The sequence below is a fragment of the Coffea arabica genome, chromosome 5e, assembly GCF_036785885.1.
Source record: "Coffea arabica cultivar ET-39 chromosome 5e, Coffea Arabica ET-39 HiFi, whole genome shotgun sequence".
Classification (NCBI taxonomy): Eukaryota; Viridiplantae; Streptophyta; class Magnoliopsida; order Gentianales; family Rubiaceae; genus Coffea; species Coffea arabica.
Genome location: NC_092318.1, coordinates 46,168,859 through 46,194,550, shown reverse-complemented (window position 1 = coordinate 46,194,550; position 25,692 = coordinate 46,168,859). Strand labels below are relative to the sequence as shown.

General features: G+C 35.4%; 3 protein-coding genes across 8 annotated transcripts; 1 reads left to right on the top strand and 2 right to left on the bottom strand.

The window, feature by feature from the left end:
- The first annotated feature begins 385 nt into the window (after window positions 1-385).
- On the top strand, window positions 386-5,988 carry LOC113688101 (protein THYLAKOID FORMATION1, chloroplastic). The gene is made up of 5 exons (XM_027205765.2): window positions 386-846; window positions 1,634-1,901; window positions 2,343-2,559; window positions 5,253-5,368; window positions 5,719-5,988. The coding sequence occupies exons 1-5, from the start codon at window positions 633-635 to the stop codon at window positions 5,810-5,812; spliced, it is 909 nt and encodes a 302-aa protein (XP_027061566.2). The 5' UTR covers window positions 386-632; the 3' UTR covers window positions 5,813-5,988.
- Window positions 4,148-16,882, bottom strand: LOC140003920 (diacylglycerol kinase 5-like). 6 transcript variants are annotated; one of them, XR_011814333.1, is made up of 16 exons: window positions 16,678-16,882; window positions 15,259-15,543; window positions 15,017-15,139; window positions 14,761-14,889; window positions 14,429-14,514; window positions 14,182-14,305; window positions 13,508-13,556; window positions 11,801-11,883; window positions 11,126-11,193; window positions 10,262-10,336; window positions 9,257-9,344; window positions 9,026-9,142; window positions 7,487-7,792; window positions 7,277-7,339; window positions 6,451-6,528; window positions 4,506-4,601 (listed from the first exon to the last, which is right to left on the bottom strand). XR_011814333.1 is itself a non-coding variant. In XM_072048784.1 (15 exons), the coding sequence occupies exons 2-15, from the start codon at window positions 15,454-15,456 to the stop codon at window positions 4,518-4,520; spliced, it is 1,608 nt and encodes a 535-aa protein (XP_071904885.1). In that variant the 5' UTR covers window positions 15,457-15,543; window positions 16,678-16,882; the 3' UTR covers window positions 4,148-4,517. The 6 variants fall into 6 exon arrangements, 5 of the variants coding, with proteins under 5 accessions (XP_071904885.1, XP_071904886.1, XP_071904887.1 ...); XM_072048784.1 differs by lacking the exon at window positions 7,277-7,339 and having other exon boundaries at window positions 4,148-4,601; XM_072048785.1 differs by lacking the exons at window positions 7,277-7,339; window positions 16,678-16,882 and adding an exon at window positions 16,469-16,624 and having other exon boundaries at window positions 4,148-4,601.
- Window positions 16,883-22,419: 5,537 nt separating this feature from the next.
- LOC113687542 (malonyl-coenzyme A:anthocyanin 3-O-glucoside-6''-O-malonyltransferase-like) lies at window positions 22,420-24,593 on the bottom strand. Its single transcript, XM_027205130.2, has 2 exons — window positions 24,462-24,593; window positions 22,420-23,856 (listed from the first exon to the last, which is right to left on the bottom strand). Exons 1-2 carry the CDS (start codon window positions 24,591-24,593, stop codon window positions 22,420-22,422), a joined length of 1,569 nt encoding a protein of 522 aa, XP_027060931.2.
- Window positions 24,594-25,692: the final 1,099 nt, after the last annotated feature.

Sequence of the window (25,692 nt, the reverse complement as noted above, 5' to 3'; positions counted from 1 at the left end):
ATACTGCCATTCGTGTGATTTGACTTTCCGATTGTAAAACTGGATAAACTGGCCAAAATGGTCATGGGTGCCCAATTTATCAAGTTTGAGGGCTAAAAATTGACTACAAATAGTTAAGGGGTTTAATTTTACCTAAACTAAAAGTTCAAGGGTCAAATGGATAATTTGCCGGGAAAAAATTGTGGCCGGAAAAATAGCAAAAGAATAAAGAATGAAAGAAAAATCTGAACCAGAGGTCAGCCTCACCGTGCCGTCCACGTGTCGTATTTTCACTGGTGCATTTGTTTGCTTCTCCCAACAAGAAAATTCAGTACCCAAGAAAAAATTTTAAAAAATGGAAAGAAAATAAAAATAGAAAGGGAAAACCCCAACAGAAAAAGGGAAAAAATTAAAGAAAAAAAAAAGGGATAAAACCACCATCCAATCCAATTCTACCTTTCCCCTCCAAGCTTCGTTATCCTCCCTTTCTTCTTCCCTCTACAATGGGACTTCGCCTTTTCCACTGAACCAAAAAAAAAAAAAAAAAAAAGAAAGAAAGAGAAAGCCTATTTTTATACGATTTATACTACTTTGTAGTACATAAAAATATAGTATATCTGAACTTTGTTGTAGAAATACTTTTGGGGGGAAAAATGGCGGCTGTGAGCTCAGTCTCAACGTTTTCAGGAATAAAAAAGCAATCTTTCGATAGTTTTAAGAAAATTTCTGCTCGGAATTTGTCCTCCAATTTTGAAGCTTTTAAGTTGCGTTTAAGCTTCTTCTATGGCTTGGATTCTGTTAATATTAGTTACAGCAACAGTGAAAAGTCCCGGTGCTTTGCAGTCCATTGCATGTCTACTGCCACGGGTTAGTTCAATTTGATTGATTTTCTTTTTTCAAATTGATATTTCATTTGTTTATGTCTATTTGGAAATGTAGGAGGGTTGTAATGGAAATGGATTATCAAGCTTTAATTTTTGTATTTTTTTTAATAATTGGGTTTATGTAATCATACGAGTTTTTGATGATTACTTTTCTTAAGTTGGTTTTTTTGGTTGTAATCTTTTTATTATTTTTTTTTTAGGAAATGGTGGAATTAGTAGAAATACACTGTTTTAGCTTTTCGTTTGATTGCCACTTGGATTATAATATTTTTTTTAAAAAAATCAATATGTTGACGAACAAGCTCAAGTTGGGATGATTTAGTTCCTGCATTTGGGTACAAGTTAATATGCTGAATTTGTTGGAATATTTTGATTTTGGTCGAGTTACTGTTTTTATTCATCAGGACCAAGTATTTCTTTTTTTTTTTGTGGTGTGTTAGTAATTTTCTAGGACCGTTAATCAAGATTCTACTCTTCCGAATTTCATGAAATTTAGCCACAATGGCATATTTTGTGGTCATGATCTGTTGATAATGATAAATTATTTGAGAATCAGATACAGCAAAGTGGTTAGAAGTCTTTGTCCCTCATCTTGAACCAACGTCCTATTCTCATGGTCTCCATTCCCCTTCCCCTTCCCAGGTTCTTCTTTCCCTACCTTTCAGATTGAAGTTTCAGTTTTTTAAGCTAATATAATTGTTAGCAACGATATTTTCTTTTTGTTTGTTATCTAGTCAATTTAGTTTGTAGTGTTTGTTGGATTGTTTCAGATGTGCCAACCGTGTCTGAGACAAAATTGAATTTCCTAAAGGCTTATAAGCGGCCAATTCCTAGTATCTACGGCACTGTATTGCAGGAGTTGCTTGTCCAACAGCACCTAATGAGGTACAAAAGGACATATAAGTATGATGCTGTCTTTGCTCTGGGTTTCGTAACTGTGTATGATCGATTAATGGAAGGCTACCCTAGCGATGAGGATCGTGAAGCAATTTTCCAGGCTTACATAAAGGCTTTAAAGGAGGAACCTGAAAAATATAGGCAAGTGTCTGTACATGAGACTCTGTGTAGTTTCACTTTGATTTGATTCTTTCATTTAATCTAGATGTGCTATATATACGATAAGGGAAAGCTACATTGAAAACGGTGGTGTTCTACTTCAGAAACTAAGCCCATAATAATGTGCTTGGTTTCTTAAGGACGTATGTACTGCATAATTATTTAATCTGGCATGGCTAATATATAAAGATAAGATAGTATCTCCAAGACGAAGCTGTTGGTATTGTTTATGAGTTATGTGCTGTTCTGTTGTATTGGCTGATCAAGAAGAATGTACTGATTCTTTCCAAATTCCTTTTCGGACTAATGATATAACATTTGACTAGTACAAGTCTTCTAACTAATTTTTAGTGAAAATTGCCAATTTGTTCAACTCTTGATCATTCTCTGGCTTAAACTCCTATTTGAAACACCATACTGCAGATCCGATGCACAAAAATTGGAAGAGTGGGCCCGCACTCAAAATGCTGGTACATTAGTTGATTTTTCATCCAGGAAAGGAGAAGTTGAAAGCATTCTAAAGGACATTGCAGAAAGAGCAGGAAGCAAGGAAGGTTTCAGTTACAGTAGATTTTTTGCTATTGGTCTCTTCCGCCTTCTTGAGTTAGCAAATGCCACAGAACCTGCCATATTGGAGAAGGTACATTTTACAATCGATGCACATCTTATGATTCTTTTCACCTTCAACTTAATTTGCAGTTTGCTAATTCTCCTCCAGTTATTTTGTAATGTTGAATCTATGATGACACACTTATTTCAAGTTACATTCAGAAAGATGAATCTGATCGTTTATTAGGACCTATTCTGTTGAACGCATTTCTAGACTGTTTATTGCTCTTTGTGAAAGTCATTTTTATAGATGCACAGTCTAGTTCATGGACTTTGACTTGAGTAGGATGAGTTAGCTCCTAATGAGCATTATATAAATCTTCTGGAATCTGTGGACTATTTGATCAAGAAAACCGCCATCCAAGGTTGCTTTATTGGTCTGTTTGGCCTAGAATGGAGCACACACGTTCTTGCAGTAAAGCTGTAGCTTTTATTACAGTTGACAAATGATTATTTGATTGGTCATAGGATACATATGAAGATTGACAATCCGGTAGTGAAGTATGCTAGTTAGCACCTTGTGTATGGTTTGACAAATAGTTTAGGGAACGATAGTAAACAGCTCTCAGTGATTTACAGATGAAAAAAGTCTGCAGTTGGCTGAAGAGGAGGTGTAATAGTAGTTATAACACAGTGTAAAGGAGCTGTGCCCAAGGCATCTATCTAAAAATTTCTCATGTTGTTCTTCGGAAATCCATACAAGAAGGGATGATTGAATGTCAAAAGAGAAATTTAATACAATAAAATTGCATTCTTGAGTTTACATAAGAATCGCTCAACATCTTCCCATAGGCGCCAATTCTTATGGCCTGAATCATCATAATATAAAATGGAGGTCCTTTCCGTTTCCTTTTCAGGCTGTGCAATCTGTGGAAATTATTTAATTCAATACAATGTTAATCAAAACTGGTCATGCAGAATAGATAGTGATAAATTGTTCCTGGGATAGTCACTTCCACCTCATATCATATTATTCATTTTTGCCTCTAATTAGAATAATAATCTTATAAGAACAAATATTACACCGAAATCTATCGCTGCATCTCTCCTTCATTTACTTTCATCCTTCTGTTTGAGCTAATACTTCTATAAGGATGTACAGATTTGTGAGTACATATTCCTTTGGGCAAATTTTGATTTCTCATGTTCTTTAAAAATACTAAGAACTATTCTAGCAGCACCAATTTGTGTGAAGAAAGTTATAGAATTTGTTTATTGGTGCAAAGATGATTTTGTTTTTTTGGTAAACTTTCTTATATGGTCTAAGGATCAGTTTGATGATTGACAATGGTAAAAGGAGGAGAAACCACTAATTCTTAGAAACAATGTTGCTTGTTTTCAACAATCAAACCTATGTAAAGTTTGTCATAACCAAGTTACTGGGAGGTAAATAAATAATATCAGAAATAAATGATAGTTGGATCTGGTGTATGCTTGGAATTGTAGAGTACAAGAAAGGCTGGCATAAACTATGACTTCGTCACTGATCAATTAGACATATCTAAGCAATAGGGATTGCGTGGATTATCTTGGTGGAAATGGTTTGTGGAATTTTTAACCATATCAGAAGCACCGTCAAGTTCTATTCACATCACCAAAGTAAATCAAGAGGGTTACAATTTAGAATAATGGCTCTTGTTATTGCAAAAACAAGATGTAATACTAATGAAACCACATACAACACACACACCCAGAGAGAGAGAGAGCACATGCTCTCCAAGGACATTACACTTGTGCTCTATTTAGATTAAGCTGTAGCACATGGAACAAGAAAATTCTCCAAATATTAGCTAGTGTATACCCAAATAACAATGTAGATTTTAAGATATTAATTCCAGTTTTTTAGGATGTTAGCCAAATCAAGTTTTGCTGTGGACGTGTCTACCAGAATCATGCCAGCTGGCCAGGTTGGCGCCTAGGATGATATTCTGCTCCTCTGTGTATATTATATTGGAGTAGATCCTTATTTCAAGTGGATTTTCATGTCTTCTATTTGTTTTTGTAACAACTAAAGAATCGTCGTAGCCTTTGTAATCTTGATCGCTTATCAGAAGAAGAATCATTCACCTTCACCTGTAAGGCAAAAAATGACTTCAATACATTTTTATCTAATAATGAGTACCATGCTTCACTCTGCATCTACTGCTCATATGTTCATATGAAGTGTTGGAATGGAAGGAAGGGGCCATAAAATCAAGAGATTGCAGTTATTACAAAATTTATCCTTGTGAGACTGTCCATGGTTTTTCTTTAATTTGTTTTACTGATTTAAACTGTTGATTTCCTTCAGTAGGTTGCTATTTTATGGTCTTTGCTATGTCTATCTGTGGATCACATCAATTAGAATAGACCATCAAATCTATTTTATATATTTAACTTATCGATCGATCCTAACAAGAAGAGATAGGAATTTGGGTCTAAAGTATAGCAGGTGCCTTTATAAGGTAACAAAACCCCTACAAAACTGATCTTAGTTTTTCACCATAATATATTCAAGTTTTAGCACTGTAACGACAGAAAACCCCCTTACAGCTCCCATTTACGAAGAAGAAGGAATCAATCAGCCTACGTTTACTTTGTATCAGTCTTGATAAATTAAACTTGAACTCAAAATATCAGTCATTTTCCTAGTCAAATATCCTCTATACGCACAAGTTGCATTAACTTTTTGAAAAACACGCAAAGGTTTACATAATTCATGACACGTCACTGTTGGTTTGACAGCTCTGTGCTGCATTGAACGTAAACAAGAAAAGTGTGGATCGGGATCTTGATGTTTACCGCAATTTGCTCTCTAAGCTTGTTCAAGCAAAAGAACTCTTGAAGGAGTATGTGGACAGGTTAGATCCTTCACAAGTTCAATTTATTGTACTTGTTTCTTATCTTAGGTTTTCATTGCATGTAGACGACGTCAAAAATGAGTGATGGAAATATCTCCAAAAGGACCCTGTAACTGTGTACTAAGTTGCCTCTGACCTCCCTCCCCATCTCTACCGTCTTTTCCTTTTTCATACCCTTACCTTATGTACGTCAATCTTTTTCAGAACATATTTTCCTGCCCGCTACCTGACTTGACATTCGAAGCCTAATGAAAGTCTTTCTTAGATAGTCTAATTACTATAATTGCTATTAGCGCCATTAACATCATCATCATTCTTACTATCACATATGTGTGTCTCTCACATTCCAGGGAGAAAAAGAAAAGAGAAGAGAGGGCTGAATCTCAGAAGGCTAGTGAAGCTGTTAAAAAATGTTTGGTAGAAAGCCAATATGCAGGCTTGTAATTTAAGCTTGTTTGTTGATTTTACTGTCAATGTTGTTACAGTGATCGAGGTTAACACTTCATGCTGTATTTCTCTGTAACACTTTGTAACCATGTTTTTCAAGGATGTAAGTTGCTGTTCATACTTCTAAGAGGCCTAGAAATTTAGCATTCTGGTTCATGTTACCGTTCTGCTTATCTCTCTCTGTTGGCTCCCTCAGGTTTCTTGAATCCCTTTTCATTGTACACTATTAAATATTCCAGAAGATATCGGACAACCCTGGACACGGTTTCTTGTTGGAATATTTATATATCTACAATTTTGCAGTTCTAACTTTTACGACTATTATGGATCCTGGTAAAGATATTACGGTGAGAGAAAGTGGATTTTAACCTTTTAGTGTTGAGAAGTGGGACAGGTGAATTGAGGTAGTGCACAACCCTGATACAACGTGTGTTTTGTTTCCCCACTTTTCTCCTGGGAGTGTTTGAATATTTGATATCTAGTCACTTGAGAAATATTTAGGTAAGCTTAATCCCCATATGCACTGGTAGATCATCTGGCTCATATGAAGCTCATATGTAAAGCAAAAGGACTTAATGTAACTGAGCATGATCCACATGGTCTTGTGGATAAATTTATTGATCGATCGGGTATACCTGAACATTTTCTTTAGGTACTGAAACAGGTCCTAGGCTCTCAGCAATCTCAGACCGCCGGGCTTTCTGCACCTTCATCTTTACCACCAAAAGGAGAAAAAGAACATTAGAAAATAAAAAAAAAAAAAAAAAACCATCAGCTGAGGCAGCTTTGCTTCGCAACAAACCTGCTTGCATGATTGGGGATATGAAACTTATATGACACTTAAAAAGAGGCCTTATCACTGAATAGTTTGTGTACGGATTATAAAAGTTTTGCTTCTGAACACTGTCAGCGTAAAGTCCAAGACTGCCAAAGTAGGATAAACAATCACCAAACCTATAATTGGCAGCCTTGCACTTTGGCGCTACCATTCAGAGTTACCAAAGCTAAATCGTTTCATCTCCATCACGAGGTCAAATTCATTAACCATGTCGGATCAAGAATCCAGAGGGCTTTCAGCTCACCATTAGGATTTTCAACGAAATAAATAAATCACAGAAAATACTTGATTACTTTTTTTTTTTTTTTAAAGAAACATTTTTCAGCAGGTGGGGTGAGATTTAAGAAGGTTGGGGTGGGGGTGGGGGGGGTGGTGGAGGAAAGCGAGGGTATTAGAACCGAGGACTTCTAATTCTTAAGACCTTGACCGACCTTACTAGACCAAAGTCTTCTCGACACTTGATTACTTATTTACCAAAGAGAATAATACAAAATTAACTGGACGTACGATGTACAAACAGCAGAAAACAAATGCCCCGCATGCAAGATATCAAGTGACTAAATATTTGCACAGCCGTACTTCTTGAAAATATTAAGAAACAAACTATGGAAGTTTAGCAATACCTTCCACAATACTATTAATATGACTCCAATATTCTCTCGCTATATATGCAACTGAAAGTTAACCTGTGTAAACTAAAAAGCTTAATCAGTCACTGCTGCAAGTTCTAAATATTTTGCGGGTTGATAATTTCAACCCCAGTAAACATATGGCACTAAATGCATGGAAAAATAATCATTTACAGCCAATTAACTAAGATGAGAGATGTCAACCTCGTCTGGGATTTTAAATGTGTCTGCAGCACCAAACTTCCTCCATTCTTCCCCAACAGACTCTTCTTCATCACTATCTCTCTCTCCATCATCTTGACCGTGTGGAGTAGTGGGACTTGAGGGGTCATGGACGCTTCTAGATCGGCAGTCGTGGGTAGCTAATATCTTGACCTGGCGAAGATTAGATATCTCTACGACAACTCTGTCATCGTCCACAGGGAGAGGTTGCTTCCAAGGTTCCCCATCAATCCTCATGAACGTATGTTCTGCTGCACCCTTATGAAACTCAAATTTGATTCGGTGGGCCTATCAATGGGAACAAGAACCTTATCTGTCAACAAGGTTCCTTGCTGACACCATATATTTCAATGATATAAAAAAAAAATAATCATAAACCCCACCACTGTTGTTATAGAACGTTTTATCCCAGCTCCAAACAATTCACCACCCATGGAAAACATAGTAGGTAATGCTGGTGACTTTTTTTAACCTTAACATGAAAATTTGTGTCCAAAAATATCCTTTGCGCGACACCAACTTCCTTGCCAATTTGACTCTGTTTAAATAAATCTTACTACTTTCAAATCATCTTAGTAACCTGATCAAGCCTGCCTCATGGTGATTTTACTACTCATTTTCATCTTCCCTTAGAATAATAACTCCATTTTTCAGGCCTTCTCACACGACTGATGTTTTCATCCCCAAATATATATATATATATATGACTTTATCGAAGGACTTACTAGTTACTGCAGCATATGCCAAACTGCTGCAGCCGCTATACAGACAAGTCATTGCATTTCATTTGTAGAATTTCAATGCTAGATAAGGAACAATTTGCAGTAATCCTTGTGAGCATATTCTTTGGTTTCAGTTGAAGTTTCATACGATTATTCAGGAAACTTAGACAAGGCAATAACTGCAGTTTTTATGGTTCACCTATCATAAGGAGATGGATTTCAAGTTCGATAAATATGAATGGATAGTAGGTTATACCATCTACAAGGCAAATAAGCAGAGATAACAACATGCAGACATTCTGGCTAATCCCACAGATCACTTTAAACATGAGCATGGCATGATGGGATGAAGGGACGTCACAGCAGACCTTATTAGACTAATTTTGCTCTGATTTCCTGAAGTTTATCTTAGGTGATGGTCGGTCCACAATTACAATCTCTGTTCAACTATATATACATACACTGAACACAGTATTAACAGTCTAAGGCTAGCTGGACTCTACAGACATGAAATCATGAATCCTTTTTTCTTTCATATCTTCGCATTCATATGCTTGTTAACCAACTAAAGTGAACACTTGATTTGTCAAACATTGGCTCACAAGTTTGTTACAGAGAAAATGAAACCACTCTACCTCTTCATCACAACAAATTTATACTCGTCTGATCTCCTTCACAACCAGAATGATCAAACAAAAGGTCCAAACTAATGAGCTTCTCCAAAATGTAATGATTATCTATATCCCCTGAGAACCAAAAACATCGACGAAACCTGAAGGATGAGAGTAAAGTTCCTTACCTGTGCAAGACGTCTCCCATGTCCATTTGGAGCAAACAAAACAAGCCCATGCCAAGCATCTCTAAATCCAACAACTTCAATAAATCCATCATCCACATAAGGAGGAGTCAAGTCTCTCTGAATGTCAAATTGCAGGTATGACAAAGAAACAGAACAATATACAAGTAAATAATAATTACAGTTATGAATTTTCTTGAAAAAATGAACATGGCTAAAAAGTTGTGTACTCACATCACGTCGTTTGTTCTTGTTTGGTGTTCCCCAAGGATTTAGTCCACCAGAGAAACTCGGCAAATTAAGGCATACAATTGATCTGATACTGTTTGTTTAGAAAATTACAGAACAAAAAGGGAATTACAAGAAATAAAGAATGAAAATAACAGAAAGTAATTGATCTGTGATACCTGTATGTTTAGAAAATTACAGAACAAAGGGAAATTACAAGAAATGAGGAAAGAAAATAACAGAAAGTAGTCGGTAAATTTTGGATGCAACTCTTTTCTAAGGAAAACAAGAAAAAAGTAACTTGAAAGTACAGAATTATAGAGTTTAAGGATGCATGGTCTTAGAATTAAAAGAGAAAAGATTCTAATGATTAGATATGCTCCCAATTATACTTCAGGAGAAACTAGAACATAACATCATTGGAAAAGAACATAATTTAGCAACATGCAAGATAAATCTGTCAGCAGAACACAAGAATGTGAGCAGTTTGTACAACTAAGTTAATATCCAATTCAGAGCCACTTTCCATCAAATTACCATCATTTATATTTATACAGTGTCATTGTGGTTTCAAGTTTTCATTCCAATGTAACATTACAGTAATGGAATAGGACTATATAGAGATCGCCAGTGATTTAAAGCTAGCAGTTTGGGGACTCTGCCCCTCTAGGTATGGGTCTCTTGTTTTTTTAACTTTATTGCATCATCCAAAACAAATCTTTTTACCCATAAAGCACAACCATTATGGGGCCAACGAATTTTAGGAAAACCAGAAGAATGTATCGACACCATCATTTGCCAGACAGAATAGTGACGCACCAAACCATCAGATAACTCCAGTGCCTTAAAAAGTTGCACTAGTAGAAATCTTAAATATTCAGGAAATTTCCTTGGACAGCGTATCTAGTGGTTTGCAATTTGATCATATACTATCACTGCCTTTTCCCTCGTTCATTCATTTCTCAATTAAAATGAATCACTACTCACTTCAAAAAGAATGTTTGAAAATACCTGGGAGGGATGGTAAGGTCTTGCCAGTCACCATGTTTTTTCATGATCTTAACTTTTGCAAGTTGAGCTATGTTCCTGCAGTTTGAAATAATCATCATGACAAATAAATCATCGTCACAGGATCAGTATGAATAGTATACTAAACTATTGAACCTCATCACGAGGGATAACTGTGACAGAAGAATCTGATGACTGTAACAGAGGGAAAAATCAGAAGGGATTGTGCCCTTATCAGAAAACACCAAAACGAGTAGAGAAGCATACCAAATCAACAAGCAGACAAAAAAATTTCATATGAGCAATAGGAGCAAAGAAAATATGAGGAAAGTTTCAAAATCAAGTTGTGAGAATGGCTTCAAGGACATTTTTTAGAAGATGTGGCATCCCATCAGTGCACAAAATGTTTTGCAACTCCAGTAGTTAAATATTTAAGAATTACACAAAGCGAAGAAGGATATGGAATGGGAAGTGGTGAGGTAAAAAGTATTAAAGCAGCAAGCTTCAGAATGCAGAAATTAATGTTCTTGGGAATTGTATCAGGTAGAGTTTGGAGAAACCAAAAACCCTAAAAATGGATGTTAAGAAGTAGAAATGATCAAAAGCATGTTAATTTAAAGAGGTAATAACTGATAATACGCTTATAACAATCCTAGAGCAGCAAGAGTTTGTACTAAAGAAATTGTCAACTAATATCCCCAATATACAGTTTTTTTAGTCACTCCAGTTAGAATGCATAAAAGAGCCAAATCAACAACCAAAATATTGTATTTCCTTTCCTGATTGGAGGAGAAAAATGCTTATGCCATGACCTATACAAGAAAGTTAATGAGAATTTGGAAGTTCTGAGAAGCACAACATGCATACCTTGAAGAAGGATGAACGAGTGAAGCAAAAAACCATCCTTGTGTGCATCCAAGTTTTGCATATGTACTCTAAGACAATCAGAAAAATCTATTTTACTTCAAAGTCATGGCAAAGTTATGCATATTTGTGACATTAATTCAGACAATACGAAAGCCTGTTATTAATGTTTCAATGCAAAATATCTTCATCTACTAAAATCTAGAAGAATGGACAATGACTGCTCAACTGCTAAAACAATGCTAAGAGTTAAAAAAAAATAATAAAACAAGTGGAATCTCCTTTCACAACCAAGCATGACTGAGAAACTAAGATCATTACATTTTCTGTTTGCACAAAAAGCCATCATAATGACAAATACTATCACAGTTCAACTGAAGATGATTCCAGAAAAACAAATCTTTACAGAGCCTAATTCTGTGGTTTTTTCTTAGCATAATATGAAGTTTAAGGTATGGGTGCTTCTAAGCTAGATGCCCATTTATCATTGCTTATATAAGATTGCTCCATTGTTCCTTTCTCCATCCATTAGCCACAACGACATGACCTTAAATGACTCATTGTACTAGTCGTAATAACTAAGGCTAATTATGACATAGTATTCATCAGCTATTTGACATGCAGATCAAATACAAATTTTATCTGACAAGGTACTCCTACCATGTGAATTTGTTTTACCTGATTAACCAGCTGGTTTTTGAACTTTTCAGGGTGCAGCTTCCTCTCAGAATGGAATGCATACGATACTTGAGCGTCCATCCCTGTATGATGTGGTAAAGATATCAGAATTGGACCAGATAACACATAAAGCTGCTTGACTTAATGTGAAACATGAAGACTCAGATATTTTAGGCAGCCACAGCCAACCACTTATTCCCTTGTTATGTTTGCTCATGTACTATATATGGTTCATTTATTTAACTTATATGCAACTCATCCCATCAAAAAATTACCATAGGAAGGGGAAAAATGATGAATAGCTAGCAAGAAACTCAATTACACGAGGCTAGTAAATATCTTTGCAGATGAGGCTGAAACAATTCCCTAACACATTTGGAAGGAAAAGTTGGCATAAAATGGGAAGCAAAATATACTTTCATCACCCTAAACATGGTAGATGTGAGATCTAAGGATCAATTATAGTCTTAAGAAAGCAGCAGTTGCTTAAGAAATTCTACCCATAAATTCTCAAATCAGTAAAGAAAATCATCTTTTCCCATGGGGATATAATTTTTTAGCATCCACGACTTTAATTTGCATTAGCATACTGTGTTATTCTGAAGTATCTCTACATGATGGTATTAAACATTTTAACTATCCAGGACATGTATGCAGTCCCAAAATAAAACAAGAGATTACTTACTAAAGAATGGTTTAACTGATTCAAGCAGATACTTTTGTGAAACAATAAACCTAGTAAGCATCTTTAGGGAACATCTTATTCCAGCACGAATCTTCTGATAAAAATTTATATCCTAAATGTGATGACTTACACTTTAACTTTACCACCTAAACATTCTACCCTGCCCAACAAGAAGTGGTTCTGAGTAAGCATGCATGCATTCCTGTTGAGCTGTTCATTGACCTGAAAAAATCTATTTTGTCATACTATACAGACACTTTAGATGGGGGGAAGGTATAACAAGTTCCAGTATCAAAATCTCAAAAATCTGGAAACAAGTTCAATAGTTCTGGTTTCTGTGACATGCGAACTCTTGGCATGACACAAAGATGCCAAAAGAAGGGATCAAGAAAAGAAGTTTGGGAAAGAATGCGTCAAGAAACAATCAAGGAGCAAGGTCCATCAGAATGAAGCATGCATAAAGGCAAAGAGATGTTAATTAACATAATAAGCAAAAGGCAAACACCTCTTATGCATGACTCAATTACACCAAAAAGCACATTAGCATTCTTGTAGGTGAATCCAAAACACCATGAGCTTTTACTAATTGACTTCAGTTCTTTAATATGTTTATCTGGTGCAACACAGTGCTTTTTCCCTGAAAGATTTGCAATGACAAGAATATTTTCCGCAACAAGCTCCTCAATTACCAGTTACTGACAGATCTTCCAAGAGAAGAAGAAAAATAAGAAACACACTTTTTTCACTAGGCCCTTCTAGATCCACATTGGTCAGCTAAGGGCAAAAAGTAGATTTTTATAAACAAGTTGATTTTGTAAACAAATTAGCTCTGACAATATCTTTTCGTTCTTGGAGCTGTGGTTATGTAGGACATGCTTTCTGGAAGAGAGTTGGCCAGATTTCAATCCTCAATCAAAGACACTACTATTTAATTATTTGGAACAACTGAAGCGAACAAAGTAGAGCTGACCAACAAGGTGGATTGAAAAGGGAATATATTGGAAAACCTCCACATAACTTACCCATGCTGAAGTAATTCCAGAATCCTCCCTGGAATGTATGGTAGCCTTCCTGAGAAACATTGAAACATTTGCGTAAGAGCAGGGGAAAGTGCTGATTTCGTAGATCGGAAAGTGTGTCCTAAGAAAGAGAAATAATGTTTTCCACAAGGTCATCGATCACAACATACATTCATACGACCTGGTTGAACAATTAAGTATCTTATCCTTCAATACATCTGGTGTTCATGTACCTAAGGTAACTTCAGTTGGTTTCCAACTAAGCATATAAAAAACTGCGCTGGATATAAGTCTTATACTCCATTCCTTGAGATGCAAAACGGGAAAAACAATGCATCTGTATAAAATGGGCTTCATGAGCCCAATTTTTCAGCTGAAACCTAAACAACCCGGTTTCCATTCCCCACAAAAAAAAAAAAGTAATACCCTTTTTCTTGGGAAGAAATATTTTAGGAATTGTTGAGTAGACTTAAGATCTTTTCTCTTGCACGATTAGTTAATTTAGTTGCACGTCATCATCATCATCTACCTGATTGATATGCAGGGAAAAAAAATAAAAATACAAAGAAGACAACAACCTGATTCATACAACTAATATAAGTGAGACAAAGCCAATATGTATCTGTTTCATAATACACGTAGATTATGTAAAAACTCTTTAAGGAAGACTGCCATACCATGTTAAGTTCATCTGATGAAGAAACTCGTTGAAATGCATGCAAAGAATGTGGCAACTCTAGGGGGGCAATAGGATCAAAGCTACCTTCAGTTGGAGCTTTCATCCTCATGAGTATATGCCAGCTGGATTTTCATCAAAGACAGTCAGATCAAAAACTAGAGATTCAGGAAACCGATATATCACGCAAACAATGAACGTGGTACTTATTTGCAAACTCAAAGAAGAATAGATGTTTGATACCAAACCTGTCTATCATCATTTCTTTTGCTTTCCTCACTTGATCCAAGAATGCAAGCACAGAGTCTTGATCTGTCCCTGGATTTTTCTTTCCCTTCAAGACAGGAAGCACAAGCAACACAGGAATTAGAAAGGACCGCGGTCTCAGTAACAGGCACCAAATTAACAGCAAGATAACTGTCTTATTGCCACAAAATGGAGGGTTAAAGTAAGTACAGTTTCACATATATAGGGGCCAAGTTAAGATCATCCACATAAATTTTTACCCATCAATGCATTAAATTTCATATTAAAGATGACAATAAGAGGAACCAAGGGACTAGAAGGGGTCCTTTCTTACCCAACCAAATGCAAATGGAAGGTTGTTTCCGGTTCCCAAGGGCACAGTAGCAATAGGTGGGGGCTTAGACAATTTAAGGTCAGAAACAACTCCAAGAAGCCAACCAGCAGTGCCATCACCACCTGCCACCTAGTATGGCCACACCAATTTGAGATATTAACCAAATTAAACTAAAAATGAATGATAAGCTGCTCTCTGCTGTAATTAGGCATGGAATGAAGATGAATTTCATACATTCTCTTTTAACTCAACTTACAATTATTTTCAATCTCTCCTCGATCTCAGGAGCAAATTCATCACCATTAAGTTTGAGTGTTTCAAGGTGGAGATATAGCCTGCGCAACACAGCATCAGGAGCCTCCCCTCCCAAGTCAAAAACCTGAAGCCATTCAGATTCCAGCCTTCACTTAGGCCAATTTTTGCTATTTTTTAAAGAGTGTAATGTGATCATTGGGCTATTTGACAGCTCCAAGCATATTTTGCAAGGTGCCAAATTACCTGATGGTTGTTTAGAAGAGAACGATAAGTAAGCAGAAGATCTCCACCAAGTTGACCCCCACTTTTGGAGTTGATAAATACGAGCACTGGGCATGAAGGTACATCTCGTAATTTCTCAGCCTCTGAACCAGGTGCAAGTATATATGCAGGAATATGGAATTCCTTCAAGAAGGAATGAGGCTCAAAATTTACATTCATCGTAGTTCTATCTGCAGTAGCTCCAATTTAGAAGATCATTCAAGACAAAGCAGCCACTTATTTTTTTCCCGAAGTTACACCAAATAGCTGCGACATATGAAGAAAACAATATCTTATTAGCTATCTCAACCAACAGAAGAATATTTGAGATAGAACAAGATAAGTGGAACAATAAACAACAGGGTTACATATTAACTAAGATAAAAAATTAATGGGGAATTTTAAACTGCTGAATGAAACAAAGTCAACTTTTATGACCATCTCCATATCAAAAAAGAAGGAAAAAGTGACAGACAGAACAGCTCATGTCTCAAGTGGAATCATCAACATTCAAATCTCATTAAAGAATATAAAATGTTGCTCAAAGCAATAAAAAGAAAGGGCCAAAAGAGGCAGCTACAAAAATTCAAGTACTCGTGAACATAAAGAGAAAATCAGAAAAAAAAAAATGCACATAAAAACTCTCATGCCAGGCAAGACAAGTCACAAGATCATCTTCACTTAGGGCCTTTTGTTCTTGTCCACATGATGAGTGATTTTGTGCATGATGTCACAAAACGGCACCATTTGGCGTTGTTGTTTCCGAGAACAAGATTTCAGCAATTCAGGCTCCATGATTTCCACCTCCGTTTCGAATAAGTTTCTTTGTTCAAAGCATATATGAATGACAAAATTAAACAATTGTTATAATCTCTAAACAGGAAATTCAAACTCTGATCAGTACCAAAAACCGAAGCACTAGTCTTATTCAATCAACATAAACGCAAAATCTCAGAAGAAACAAACTGGCAAATTGACCAAGAACTACATATATTAGCTGGCTTTTTCAGCACATACACACAGAAAAGGATCCCAGAATTCCAAGAATTATTCCCGGGAATTTGATGTCCTTCTCGTGATCAACTGGATATTCAAAAATAAAAAAGAAATAAACCTATTAGGCATGCAAAAATACCAACAAAATCCAATCTTCGGCACAGTTAAAGAATTCAAGAGACCCAACAAACTGTACCTGGAAAATCAAGAATCTGATTTTCCCTGATGAATATTCAACTGGGATAATGTGCAACAGAAGCAATAGTAGTTTCAGTAACAGATGCACAAAAAAGGAATAGGATCTGAACTGAACGATTTATACAGAAATGCAGCGTCTGACATATATACACTTCATGATCCCACATATAACGTGTGACAAAAGTTGACCAATTTCCTTTTACTTACCCGCGTGGATTTAGGTAATTTCCCACAGGTTCATTGACTAAATGCCAAAACCAATTGAGGAAAATCACCAATAATGTCCTCCTTGGGAGGAAATTACATGGGTGGTTCAGTTATTTTGGCAGCTTTGCTCTGTTCTGTTTTGCTCATCTTGGAGAAGTGAAATAGTGGGTTTGGGATCTTTCACATATTGTTTGACTAATAATGATTAAAGTTTAGGAATCTGAGGAGTTTCAACTTTTAAGGCGGTTAATTAGCAAATCGGGATAATTTGAGAAACGTCCCCTCGGGTTTCTGACTATTTCACTGGTCTCCCTCTATATTTTGAAAATTGCATTAACCTCTCTTGAGATTTATTACCTTATGACATCTAGATCCAACAAATAATTAAAAAGTTATATTGGGAGAGAGAAATAATATGATTCACCATTACCCCTCATCTACTAAATTGTTTAATTAATCTAATACCTGCCCAAATATAAAAGAAAACACTAGAATTTGCTATTTATCATTAGAGTTTAAATCACATATGACGTTAAAAATAGTATATCATTCTATATATTTCACTTAATGTAAGATTCAAATTACTCTTTTCAGTCACAAATATATTATCAAACACGATCAACAAAAAATAATCAAAAATAATAATATGCAACCAAAATATTACAAGTAGCAAATTTTATAACCATAAAAATCTCAACAACTTATCGTTATATTTGACAAGAATATTTATGATGTGAAAGTTTGTTCTGTGTAAAATTTTAGTTGCAAATTTTTTGATTATTTGTTGTTGATCATGTTCGACAATGGATGTATAAGTGAAAAGAATAATTTGGATCTTATATTAAAAAAAAATATAATAATATACTATTTTGTGATGCTATATATGATTTGATCCCTTATGATAAACAGCAATTTTAATATTTTTATTTAATGTGTGAGTTGGTATTAAATTAATTAAATAATGTAGCATATGAGCTGCAATGATAGAATCATATTATCTTCTCCCTTCTAGTATCACTTCTTATTATTAGTTAGATCTAAACGTTACTAACAAAATAATAAACTTCAAGGAAGCTTAGTGTAATTTTTAAAATGTAGAGAAAAGCCAGTGAAATAATCAAAAACCTAAAGGAGGTTTCTGAAATTATCCCTAGAAAACTAAGGGACCTTAGAGTTTTAAAGCACATGATAAATTTGCAGTTGCCCGAGTAAACAGCGACGTTCCAAACTATTGAAAATTCTTTTATTTTCTTTTGGTGAATATTGAAAATTCTTTTATAAAGGGCGGCTCTCATATACTCGTCAACAGTCAACTTGTCAATGCACATAACCTGAGAGTCCATCCAGAATTAAGACCGCTACAAAGATAAATATATATGCTCTAAAGAAATAGTCGTAGCTACTAAAAGAATAAAGTAGGATACTAATTTAAAAATATATAAAGTGCAAAAACACAAAATTGATAAAATTTTGTAATCCCCAACTTAGTTTGAGATAAACATATTAGGTTTGCCTAACGAATAGCTATAGTGGCTATTGAACGATATGTTTACAATGCTAATTTTGTTTAAATGCAAATAGTGACAATAAATGTGAATAATTGCATTCGGATGGTACCATTGATGTTTGAAATCCTTTATTGAATAAGTAATGATGAAACAGTTGGGAATATTTGCATTAAATGGCCAAACTTTTGTTTGGGGGTGGGGGGGGGGGGGGGGGGGGGGAAGGGGAGTAGTGTGACATGGTTGTAGTGTTTTTTCCCCTAGTTCCTGTAGGAGATAGGATTTGTTATAATTTTTTTTATAACCTATTTTATCCTAATTTACAAGGGGGGAGTCTAAGAAGACTTGGGTTAAGAGGCTAGTAAGTATGTAAAACTGACTAGATCAAGGGGGAGTTATGGCATCATCCTAGAATTTTTTTTGCTGCAAGTCAGCCGACTTAAGTCCCTTCTTGGTGGCCACTGAGCCAAGCTCAGTGATTAGGATTTGTTATAGTTTATTTGTGAGAAAATTCTTTATGACTTATATCTTTTTTTTCACATTCTTCCAACTTGCAATTGTCAAATTCATGATTCGAATTCAGAATTTGACAATGGATTATTCGAACTCTAAACCAGACAGTGGAAAAGCATCACAGGATTCCTTAATTGCTATTACTAGTGCTTTTTTTTTTTCAGGTGAAATTTTTTTTTTTTTGGAACATTTTGGCTTTGGCACAAGACATTTGGCTTATTCAATCGGACACAAACCAATTTGTCTGTCAAACTGCTCTTGATTTTTCTAATTCAATGTGGACTTGTCATTTTCTCTCAATTGGGCTAAACCTAATTATTCGGTTCAACAACTTTGATTAGGTAAATAACTTTAGATACTTATGAAATAGAAAGGATTTGATTAGGTATAAAGTCATGTCATCCATTACGTTCAATAGTATATTTGACCCCCTTGTCAACCCTTATATTATTATTAATTTATGATGTGATACCTAACAAATTTTATGTTTTCTTCTCTTTAAAGTTAGTAATATATAATGATGTTTTAAGAATAGTAATTTCAGATCAGATAGACTGAATCAGTCCGTCCAATTTGGAAGGCTTATCTAATTAAGCATCCAAATCATGCCCCAATTGAAAAATTTAAGACAGTGGTTTTCTATCAGTATCCTTTTTCTTTGGCGTTTCGTTTCCAAAATCTGACTCGGACTCAAGTGGATGGAAAGAAACTTTGGTTTCTGGTTCAGCTTAATAACTGAATTACATATTTTTCTATGAAAAGAAATCACAGGGAAAAAAATATGAAAACAATTCAGAAGAATTGAAGCTAGAATTATCAAACTTATAAATACAAATTTTTCTAGTGCCTCTCGGTTACACTCCCTCCCTTCCCTCTCCAAATGAATTTTTTCCAGTGATTATCCATTTAATATACTTAAATTACACCTAAATTACTGTGTGAATACACACGTCCGCAAATATTAAGAGACTTTCACGAGTTAACTTTATTTTTGAAAATAGTCTTGAAGCTCCTTTAAACGAGTTTTTAGGCATCCTTTAGCCAAATTTTACAAATATTAAGTTCAAATATTATTTTTCAAAACAAGTAGGTTTCAACTTGGACTTAAATTAGCCCAAGCTTCCTATCAAACCAAAAAAGGAAAAAAAAATTAAGGAAAAGTTGACACAAACTTAATGTACTTGTAAACTTCTCGCTTTAGTATTCATGCAACTGGCCTTTAGGCCTCCATTTCACCGAAATATCAAAACAAAAATTTGTGTGTAGTAAAATTCTAGTTCAATCATTATTTTTAGGGTGGATGAAGATATACACTTGGAAATTATTATCATACAATTACGATATCAACCATTCCTTTAAAAAAAAAAAAAATAGAATCTCATGTAATCCACAATTTTGGGATGAAATAAATTTAATTAACACTAATTAACCATTTCTTGACAGCACAATGCTGAAATCAAATTCTAGAGTCACCAATGACAAATACTCAATATAAGCATTATACTTGCTCGTTTCAATTGTTTTTAGGCTAGCTGTAGGAAGATTTTAAATAAGACAAAATCTACATGTGAAATGAAAAGCTCAATCTGAATACATGTTTGAAAATTTTAATTTATGCATCGCATGCAAATAGAAAATCCAATATAAAACCAAGAATTGTACCTGGAAATCAAGAATTCGATATTTTCCTCTTGAATATTCAGCTGCCAAATGCGATGCAAGAGCAAAAAAATAACCCAAGTAAACAAAATACAAATTCACCAAGAAATACAACTTTAGACACAGCTACACAATATAAAACAAAATGAAGAAATGTACCTGGAAAATCAGGAATCTGACATTTCCTATTGAATATTCAATTGCAATATGCAAGGAAAAAAAAAAACGATCTTTTTACTAGCCACTGTGAAAAGCAAACTCGGATCTTAACTGAAAATCTAACAGAAACTGAAATGGCGGACCATATATTTGACCCACTCAAAAGGCATAACCAGTTGACCAATTATTATTATTATTTTTATATGTTTTGTAAATAGAACTGAAAAATGAATCAAACTATTCATTATTCGAATCGAGCGTGACTTGATAAAAGTTTGTTCAAATTTGATTCGCTAATTATCGAACTAAGTTTGAACAATGTTTTATATTCAATAATATTTATATTTGATTACAAAAATTTGCTTAAATTTGATTTAATAAATAAATAAATTAAATTTAAATAAATTCTTAAATTTATTAAAATAATCAAATAAAATTAAACACTAAGATCCAGTGTTCAATTTGATTACACTCATTTACGGCCTTCCTGTGAATCTTACAAAATTTGCACGACCGCATGATTCCATAGATCCCGAGGACTATCGGTTTTTAGTGGATTAGGTCCATCTGTAAAACGTTTTCAAGTAATGAAATTCCACCACGTGGTTTGGTGCAGTGATGCACACATCAGTTCGCATTCCAATTGGAAATCAACGCCAACCAATAACATTATTATTATATTATTGCCAAGTTATCATCAACGATATTTTAAGATTACGCCAGGTAATGCAAAAATGAAATGCTGAAAACGACTCTTTATTTGTCTAAAGTAGGCTGCACACGAGCTCAACATGTTAGACTCGGTCCACGTCAAGCTTGAGTTGAGGTGATTAATTCGAATTTGAACTTGAATACGAGTTCAAAAATACTCGGGTCATTAGTTCGCGAGTCGATCGATTATATATATAATTTTTATTTTAATAATAAAATTACATATATATTTATAATATTTTATTATTGGTTAAAAAAATTATTATTTTAATTATTTTTTGAAAAATAAAATAATTATTTTTTCATTTTTTTAAACTCAAGCTCGAATTTAACTCGACTTGAATTTTAGTCGAACTCGAACTCGAACTTTATTTGAGAGTTCGACGAGTTCGAGTTCGACCTTGATAAAATTAGGTCGAAACTCGACTTGATTCAATTCGTTTGTAACCTTAATCTAAAAGTACCAATTTCACATAAAAGAAAACAAATCCTGAACTGGGCTTTGATCACAAGGCAAAAAAGAAATGCTAAGGCACTCTAGAGACTTTTGACAGGATCCTATGGTACACAATGTCAGCACCAGCACAGTAGAGAGTGTTTAGTAAGTACTAAGTAATTAGGCAATGGAAGGTGGCATCCAAATCTTGCTTTTGTAAAGGATTCAATTGTTTTCCTTATAGGATGAAGAAAATTAATCCTATATGACTTCCGATTTTATAAATTTTCTGCGAGAAGTAGCTGGACTCTGAAGAAATTTGTGGGACGAGTTATTGTGGGAGAATCCTAGAAAATATTCCTAGAAACCAAGTTATTGTGGGAGAATCCTAGAAAACATATAATTACACAAGTTTGATAACCAACATTCAACGTACACATACTTGGATGCAACAACAGTTGCTGCCACATGATTTATTGACAGAAGACTGATTTACTGGCTAATCAGTCAGAATATAATGGCAGTGCAGCCATTAAGACCAGTAAAGCAAAAACAAAGCAAACCCCACCGTACATAAATTGTACAAGACTCCTTCACAACGAGCTTGAAGAGTTCTGCTGCAACGATTGATGCTGCCTGAAGTTCAAATCACACACATTCTTTTACTCTTGAATAATTAATCACCCTGGTTAATGACAAACACGTGCCATTAACACAAGCACCAAATAATTGGATAGTCGACGAGATGTCGACTAATGCTCAATGTTGATCTTTTGCTTCCATGATGCCACTGGCAAAAATGGCTGAAAAAGGTTCCATTTTTACTTTTGGCAAAGATAAACCAACCTCAAGATCTCCCTTACTATCCCTGCACTCATTAAGAGAAATCGACCCCGTGGTGTCAATTGAAATAACTTCACTTTTCCTGGGCTTTCCCCAACCAAAATCCATGTCATAGACGGCAAATTTGGGGGATCCTGCTACCCCAACAACTCGTTCTGGATTCAGACCTTCAATTTCTGACAACCATTTTTCAGCCCCATTCAACACCCCACCCTTATTGTGCAGCTTTTCACGTATGACTTCTCCAATCAACCCTGCTGCCTTGATAAATCCACTTTCTTGCATAAGTTCAACAGTTTTTGCGGTAATTATACAGTTAACAAGACAATTTCCAAAATAATTGGCTGGCAATGGTGAAGCGATAAGAGACCTGCAATCAGCACCAATCATAAAATGCTCCAAATCATTCTCCTTAATCTCTTCACCACTGGCCCTGCGTGACTTAATTAAACACGTCCAAACATAGGCACATGTGACAGTGAACGTTGACACGCGCGATAATTTTGGGCATTTTTCCAAGACAATTTGTTTCAATCTTTGAACATCAGATTGATGCATTACAAGAGTGTCTCGAACCTTGTTGGTAGGGACATATTCTGGCTGAGAACTTGTAAACTGTTTGTTCCTTTGTTGGTCCCAGAAGATTGAAGATAGTTCACTGGGATCATCAATTACACTCCTATCATAATAAGGGAGCGAGCCACTAGCTATTAGTTCTTCATCGCTTCCACATTTGTGACAGGCATTGCCATCAGCCGGCACCCTCTGGAAGGTAAATCCAACACAAATTCCTGCAGTTGGGAAAAGGGTTACCTGGACTGCAAGAAGGGGTGCTAATAATGCGCCTGATGAAGACGAGCATACCGAGGGGGGTAATTTCGGTACCAAAGGATAAAAATCATCAGAAGCACGTGCAGTATTACTAGTAAGAAGACTAAAATCTTCGCTTGACTCGATAACTGCTAGTGAAATTGAATCACCATTAGCATAACGGATTTCGGGCTTTCTTGAATTGTAAGGAATTATCAAGTTGCCAGCAAGTGGGAAGTAGTGTTGGAGAGTGAGGGAGAGTGAAGTTTTGAGCTTAGGAATAACTTCATTAGTAAAATGAGAAGTAGGGTGGGAATAATCACAAAAGAAAATGTGGTGAATAAGAGGGGAGTGAAGAAATGGTAGGTCGAAGAATGTTAGAGGTAAGGACTTTTCTTGGATGGTATTTGGTGGTGGAGCAACCATGCATTTTTCTAGCACTCGCACGGTCGCACCATGTTGCCGGGAGCTATATGTTGCAGACTTGCAGTGTACAGCAAAAGGCTTTGCAATTCTCGCACCATGCACAAAGATTGGGACTGACTTATAAGAACCACGTAAAAGCTAGCATTCAATGGCAGAGGTGATGGGTGGTTGAGCGATCGTGGAAACTCACAATGATAGGAAACTCTTCATATGCAAGACGCAATCGCAATCATTCAAACAGTTTTTGCAAGGGCTTTTGTCTTAAAACATTAAGGGGAGGGATATAGTAACTATTTAATACGCCAAGGGATAAAGCGCAATTGCAACTAAAGTTCAGGGAGATTTAGTGTATTTAACCTTAGAATTAAAGAAATATCAGTCTACTAATAGTGTCTTTGACAAAATATCATTACGCTTTGACTGTTTGTAGTTTTTTTTTTTTGAGTTAATTACATCCACCTCCCCTGTGTTTTTGCCAAACTACCATTAGACTTCCTTGAGTTTGAAATATTATAGTCTACACCGTTTGACTTGACAGTCACGCAACAAAAAGCTCCTTGACATTACTAAATTAACGTTGTTACTACCATTAAGCTAGCAAATTGAGTTAAATTTCAAAGTTGCCCCTCGAAACTATTATATTTTAAGCTTTTAAAAATTATTAAAGAGAAAAAAGTGTGATTAAAAAAATTAAGGGGAAAGAGTGAAAAACTAAAACATACTCTTCTCAACTCTTGGCCACCGTTATCAATTTTCCCACCACCAGATACTTCGCTGCCTCCACCACCAACACCTTTCAAGTTCCAAATACCTCGAGGCAGCCTCCTCACAGCCACACTACTCCTTAGCCACATTACCACTAAATCACAACCATGCCTCCACATTTGATTTCATAATTTTCCCACAAATATGCCAAAAAACTTGTAGACGAACAATTGAAATCTACTAATTCCATAACCAAATCATCCTTGAGCTTGTTTCAATCTGATAATTTTTTCTTCCTTATTCTCCCAAAGTTTTCCTTAATCGCAAGGACACTTTTGTTAACATCGTCCCACAAATATAACATGCTTGGCTCTTTCAATCAACATAAAGCACAAGAAGCCCAATTCACTTAAGTTTGCAAATACATAGAACTTAGTAGTGCTATCGAAAGTGGTGTCAGACTGTCAATGGGGTGTAAGGCAATTCATTTTCCCCATCTTGAGTGGTTTAGCATGTAGTTAAGTGCATTGGCATTTAGTTAAGTGTAGGTTTCTCAAGTAGGCATATTAGCTTCTTTCCTTGCTACGGTAGGACACAATGGGGGAGGGGCTTGAATGGTTTGAGAGATTCTATGGAGTTAAAAGGAGATGAGCACCTCTCACAAGGACTTTTTCGCAGTGGACTTTTTTGAGAAGATAATCTTTTTTTTGTTCAATACAGGGAGTATCCCAATTTTCACCAGACTAATCTCCCTGTGCTTGCACACCCCGCCCCCCAAGGATACATAAGCGTTAGAGAGGTGCTTTGAGAAGATAATCATTGATTTTTTTTTTTTATCTCTCCCAGATCTAATTAAATTTGCCGCAGCAAATATTTGCTGCTGGTGGCAATAAAAGTGATAGTAGGCAGCCAGTATCACTTCTATTCTATTTTATTTTCTACTTTTGCTTAGATTGGTGTAGGGTACTTTAATAATTTTCTTTCTGACTAGATCAAAGGGATTTTCTGACACCTCATTTGAATTTTTTTTCATCACAGGTGGGGTTCGAACTTCTGTCTTACAGCCCAAAGAGGGACTTAGTCCCTTTTTTATGACCACTAAACCAAAGCTCAGTGATTGTGTAGGGTACTTTAGTAATTGCATGTTAAGATTTATCACCCTTTGAAAAGTATTAGGTTAAAGGGGTGGACTGTAATATTCTAAACCTCACAGGGTCTAGTGGTAGTTTGGTTAAAACACGAGGGAGG

What these genes read in the sequence shown, in the direction of transcription:
- LOC113688101 (XM_027205765.2), top strand. Translation starts at nt 633, where the DNA reads ATGGCGGCTGTGAGCTCAGTCTCAACGTTTTCAGGAATAAAAAAGCAA. An exon ending in GAGGAACCTGAAAAATATAG is followed by an intron (nt 1,902 to 2,342) that starts GCAAGTGTCTGT and finishes ACCATACTGCAG; the next exon opens with ATCCGATGCACAAAAATTGG. An exon ending in TTGAAGGAGTATGTGGACAG is followed by an intron (nt 5,369 to 5,718) that starts GTTAGATCCTTC and finishes CTCACATTCCAG; the next exon opens with GGAGAAAAAGAAAAGAGAAG.
- LOC140003920 (XM_072048784.1), bottom strand. Translation starts at nt 15,456, where the DNA reads ATGAATGTAAATTTTGAGCCTCATTCCTTCTTGAAGGAATTCCATATT. An exon ending in AAAGAAATGATGATAGACAG is followed by an intron (nt 14,306 to 14,428) that starts GTTTGGTATCAA and finishes ATGAAAATCCAG; the next exon opens with CTGGCATATACTCATGAGGA. An exon ending in TACCTAAAGAAAATGTTCAG is followed by an intron (nt 4,602 to 6,450) that starts GTATACCCGATC and finishes TTTGCCTTACAG; the next exon opens with GTGAAGGTGAATGATTCTTC.
- LOC113687542 (XM_027205130.2), bottom strand. Translation starts at nt 24,593, where the DNA reads ATGTGGCTAAGGAGTAGTGTGGCTGTGAGGAGGCTGCCTCGAGGTATT. An exon ending in GTGGCCAAGAGTTGAGAAGA is followed by an intron (nt 23,857 to 24,461) that starts GTATGTTTTAGT and finishes GGTTCTTATAAG; the next exon opens with TCAGTCCCAATCTTTGTGCA.